The sequence below is a fragment of the Mesocricetus auratus genome, unplaced genomic scaffold (genome assembly GCF_017639785.1).
Source record: "Mesocricetus auratus isolate SY011 unplaced genomic scaffold, BCM_Maur_2.0 contig_11813_pilon_obj, whole genome shotgun sequence".
Classification (NCBI taxonomy): Eukaryota; Metazoa; Chordata; class Mammalia; order Rodentia; family Cricetidae; genus Mesocricetus; species Mesocricetus auratus.
The window spans coordinates 1-5,482 of NW_024431452.1; the positions used below are offsets into that span (position 1 = coordinate 1).

At 44.2% G+C, this 5,482-nt stretch overlaps 1 protein-coding gene across 1 annotated transcript; it reads left to right on the forward strand.

The window, feature by feature from the left end:
• Window positions 1-2,397: 2,397 nt before the first annotated feature.
• Window positions 2,398-3,474, forward strand: LOC121138212 (speckle-type POZ protein-like). The gene has a single exon (XM_040740981.1). The coding sequence runs from the start codon at window positions 2,398-2,400 to the stop codon at window positions 3,472-3,474; it is 1,077 nt and encodes a 358-aa protein (XP_040596915.1).
• The last annotated feature ends 2,008 nt before the right edge of the window (window positions 3,475-5,482 follow it).

A 5,482-nucleotide genomic window follows, 5' to 3' on the forward strand; every position in this document is an offset into this window, starting at 1 on the left:
GACATAAAGCAGAGGATAGTCAGCCTACACTTTACAACTTCACAGAGTACAAAAAACATGAATGGCCCTAATAGGTAATTGCAAGTATTATCCCATCCCCCACAAATGGAAACAGACAAGTTGTCCTTTGTGTATTTGGAACACCGGTGAAGGAAGAGTAAATTGTTAGAATGCAGAAGGTAGAAGGAGAGCTCGAGGGTCTGGGACATGAAGTTGGGGGAGGCCATAGGGGAACTGAACAAGGAAAGGGTATGATGTAGAGAGCATTTGTTGGGTTTGCCGGAAATCTGGCTCTAAGGAAATTCCCAGGAATACACAAGCATGAGCCATGCTTAAACTCTGACCCACATTGGAGAGGGCACCTTAGCGCCACTTGCCGTTGAATCAGGTTGATGACTACCTTAGGTGTCATCATATAACTTTCATCCATTAACCCAAAAAGGAAGGTGAAGAGATCCACAGCTAAGCACTGTCCCAACTAGTTGACTACAGTCTTGCAGCAGGGGGTGTGATAATATGAGCAAAGTGGACAGGTCCCTGTGTCAGAAACAGCTGAGCAAAGCAAGAATCAAGTGGGAGGTCCCCGAGTCTGGACTGACACCTCGCAAATCTACATAAAAATGAGCTAGTTCTTGGAATGTGTATGACCACTGTGTGGTTTGGGCAGTTGTTGGGTCCACCACATGGGGAACAAGGATTTATCCCTACTGCATGAAATGTCTCTTGGGAGCCCATTCCCTGTGGAGACATACCTTGCTCACTTACATACATGGGGGAGAGTCTTTGGTCTGCTTCCAGTGGTGTCACAGATTTTGTTGATTAACCATGTCTGAACTTCCCTTTCTGAGGGGTGGATTGGGGGTTGGGTGGGTAGAATGTGTGCATTGTTGGGGGATAGAGAGTGACCCGGGTCGGTATGTAAAATACCTTTATTTTAAACTTCTACAAATGATAGAATGAACACAGTTTAGAGAAAGATACCAATCAAACAAAATATAAGGTATTGACAGACAGAGTCTACTCAGTCCCCATGAATGAATGAGTAGAATTTAGGATCTTCATGTAACACAAGAAGCAAACTACACTTCTCATGATTGCTCTTGTTCCCAGATCTGACTTTATCTGGAATAAACTCACATCCAAACATAGAGAGCACTGCTACAGTTGTGGTATGTAGATCCAACTCCAACCGGAACCTTGGAGTTACAGGTACAAATAGATTTAATCCTGATCTGGAGGCCAGAAAACAAACAGACCCTTAATGCGGAACTTGATCCATAAACAGGCCCCACCCTCTGCTATGAGACTACAAAGGGGCATGGAGAGAGGAAGAAATTCCTCTTTGCCAGCTAGCCCTTGCTTTGCAGCAAGTCCCTCCCTTCACTGGCAATAGCGACTACTTCCCTGACTTCCAAAATATACTGAAGAGCAGTGGAGACATCCCACTTTCTGGACTGAGTATGTACTGAGGTCTTGCACTTTCTCTGCACAGCTAGATATTGTGAGGCTATCAGGCCTACAGCCCTAAGTCATTATAAGGAAATCCCTTTCTTCATATGGTCTGAATTTCTTTCTATCTTTTCTGTTTCTCTAAGGAACCCTGGTACAACCTTTTTTTTTGATGCAAGGGCATATCCACGAGTTGAATAAAATTGTCAAAAGTAGTTACCTGTTGACCGCAGATTCAATCTAGAAAAGGAAACAGTATTGTGGTGAGATTGCAGCTATCCCTAGAAGCTCAGTCTGTCTTCTTTGAATCTATCATTGAAATCTGGAGAGAAAATTTCAGAGACACCCAATCTCTAGCCCCAAAGAGTTGGGGATACAGAGAAAAGCAGAAAACACAATTCTAAAAATGTGTCTGTGGTGATACATAATTTACCATTTCTCAAGTCCCTGGAGATCAAAAGAGCAAAGCAACCATACTGCTTATCCAGTGAAGCCAGGCAGACTCGATTCCTCTGAGGACTTGCGTGAAAAGGCAGGTGGATAACTGTGTGTTCGATCTGTGTGTTCAAGTCTACACATGTACACACTAGATTGAACCAGCCTAAAAGAGTAACAGAGATCATACCCTTGATCCCAGCAATAGAGTGGTATAAATGATAGGAGCGGTGACTTTCAGTATTCAGGCTCAAGATAAACTCCAGGTAGGCTGAGGAGAGGTAGCAGTGTGATGCTTGGTGAGAGCATGTGGAGTCTGAGGAAGAGGCAAGAGCTAGTGGCTTGACTGCTTTGCTTGCCTGATGTTCAGATTGATGCTTGAGCCCCAATCAGTCTCTGGTCTTTTATTTTTGTGTAACAGATATCTATCATTGTGACCTCCAGGTTGAAGAATAAAAGGCCCTAACTTTTGATTTTGGAATCAGGTTAACTGTCAAACTGGCACAAGCAGATATGTCAGGGGACCTGGCAGCTGAGAGCTGGAGCTTCACAGAAGCCAGTTTCCAGAAATTCACCATCAGCAACTTTTGTTCTATCCAGCGGGAAATAAGGGAATCCATTGAAAGCCCAACCTTCCCCTCAGGAGCCAGGGACAAAAACAGACGGACTTTGAAAATACACTCAAATGGGATGGATGAAGAAAGCGAGGGCTACTTGTCAGTTTACCTAACGTTGCTCAGCTGCCCAAGGAGACCAGTGTGGACAAAGTTCCAGTTTTGGATCAATGATTCCGAAGGAGAGGTAACAAAAGGCATGAAGCACCCAAGATTCTTCAGGTTCCTAGAAAATCAACAGTGGAGTTTCAGAAAGTTCATCCTTCGAGATTTCTTCTTGGCCCAGGAGCCTTGGCTTCTCGAAGACAATGAACTCAGCCTAAGATGCAAGGTGACTGTAGTCCAAGATTCCTTTGGCTTCTCTAATGAGACCATGACACCAGGGATCCAGGTTCCAAGGTGCACTCTGTCAGATGAGCTAGGAGAGCTGTGGGAGAATTCCTTCTTCACAGACTGCTTCCTGATGGTAGCTGGCCAGGAATTCCATGACCACAAGGCCATCTTAGCAGCCTGCTCTCCAGTTTTCAGAACCATGTTTGAACATGACATGGAGGATAGCAGAAGAAACCGCACTGAGATCCAGGATCTGGAACCTCAAGGCTTCAGGGCAATGATGGGCTTCATTTACAACGGGAAGGCCCCGGATCTCCACAGCATGGCAGATGTTCTGCTTGCAGCTGCCGACAAATATGGCCTGGAGCATTTGAGGGTCATGTTTAAGGACGCCCTCTGCAAGGACCTCTCCGTGGAGACTGCTGCCCACACTCTCGTCCTGGCTGACCTCCAAAGTACAGGGCAGCTGAAAACCCAGGCACTGGATTTCATTACATCTCATGCTTCTGAAGTCTCTGAGATTTCATGCTGGAAGAAAATGGTGGGCTCATATCCCCACTTGCTGGCTGAAGCATACAGCTCCCTGGCTTCTGCCCGTTGCTCTTTACTGGAGCCTCCTCCCAAATGCCTCCAGCAATCTTAGGATCCTCTCAGCTCTGACCTACAGGTGTAATCCATAAGCGGCAGCCAGAATTGTTTCCAAGGACACCTGGGTAGACTGTGTTACACTGTAGCATTTTCAGAGAACCTGTGGAAAGACAGAATATGGGCTCAGGCCTTTAATACCGCTGGAAATGAGTTGAATGACAGTTTTGGGTAGGGAGAGCACTGCATTCTGCTATTCTCTACCCAGATGCTGTACTGGTTTGCTTTCACTACATTGAGTCTTATACTGGGAAATCAGTGGGGTTGTTAGCCCCAAGCACATCCCAAAAGGGTTTCTTTGGAGGAACCTGTCTGGATAAGACTGAGCAGAACATACGATCAAGGATTTTGACCAAAGCAGAAAACAAACATGATGTGTGCTTACAAGGGACGAGGAAGAAGAAGGAAGACAGTTTTTCTCTCCAGAACCAGAGTGTGGTGACTGGACTGTTGACTCTGTTGGCTGAAGCAGCTGATGCTCCTGCAGAGGACCAATTCCATGAGTTCAGCTGTTAGCATATGAGGGAGACTTCTCAAATTCCTTAACTGTAGATCCAGAGGAATGAAGTCCTCCTCTTGTCTCTCTGGTGTATCCATTTCAGTAAACCAAACACTATAAAATGAATAAAAAATTTGACAACCATTTTGTGGATTCTTTGGTGTTTCTGTATAAAGAGGCCTGTATTAGTTCATCCAGTACTGCTCAGGTTGTGTGAATTTGGTTAGCATCCTTAAGGCTGCACCATTCACACAAAGCTTCACTACTCTTTCTTGGCACCAGAATTTGTCAGAGTAGATGCCAAAGGTGAGGAAGACAACTGCATCTGGCAGAGTCTTTTCATAGTCTAGTCTTTGCTAAAGACTTTATGGGTGTTCAAGAAGGAGAAGGACATTGATTTATTGAGAATCCATACTTTACCCACCTGAAATATGGGTCCGTTTTTAGATATTTGTAAAATAATTCTTCCATCCCCACCACTTTTGTTTTTGTTTTTGTTTTACGAGACAGGGTTTCTCTGTTTTGGAGGCTGTCGGTCCAGCCTGGCCTCGAACTCACAGAGATCTGCCTGCCTCTGCCTCCCGAGTGCTGGGATTAAAGGCGTGCGCTACCAATGCCCGGCTCATTCCCACCACTTTTAAAATGAATTCTCTCAGGGAGACAGTCTCAAAGGCTGGGACTTTGATACCCCTAACTTGTTCTCCTCTGCCTGATTCTTTCGGTTCTCCTTTGACAGCTCTTTCCAAATTAAACTGGAGTCATAGATTAAGTTGTTAATGCCAATCAAGCTCCCTGGTGATTTAGATACCAAAGTTTGAAGACAGCATTTCCATTTTTGTGTGTTGTAGCCGGTCTACAGTCAAATCTTACCCAGTCTGTAGAAAGAATTGCTTTTCTTTTGTTATATTTATAGCTTGCATGGGATACTGAAATTATTATTTCTAACACTTCTAGTTATACCAAAATCAGGAAATCAGATAGTTTGTTTCTTAAAAAGGGGAAAAAGAAATTATAACATTATTGCTTTGTGATAGAAAATTCCCAACTGAGATTGACTGAGACTCTCAACATGATGGATCTTGCATATTAGACTGCTCCAACAAAGGACATGAGCCCCTCTTCCTAGAGGAAAGAACTTCCAGGCATTCATTTAGAAATTTAGGAAGGAACTCTCTCATCTACATCTCTCTGTGTGTCCATCAACGTGTATGTCTATAAGTCTCTGTCTGTCTGTCTGTCTGTCTCTTTTATCTCTTGTTCTGTGTCTCTTTCTGTGTGTCACTGTGATACTCTTTTCTATGTATCTCTCTCAGTGACACACAGAGTGCCTGTATTTCTGTCTGTGTGTCAGCCTGACCATTTTTCTTTCAGTTTCTCTAGCTCTGTCGCAGAGCATCTCTCTTTCAATTGATTTATTTACCTCCACGAACACTGTGTTTGTCTGTTTAGAATGAAGATAACTGTATGCATGTCTGTCCCCTTGTCCCAGTCTCATCTCTCCATTAAT

What these genes read in the sequence shown, in the direction of transcription:
- LOC121138212 (XM_040740981.1), top strand. Translation starts at nt 2,398, where the DNA reads ATGTCAGGGGACCTGGCAGCTGAGAGCTGGAGCTTCACAGAAGCCAGT.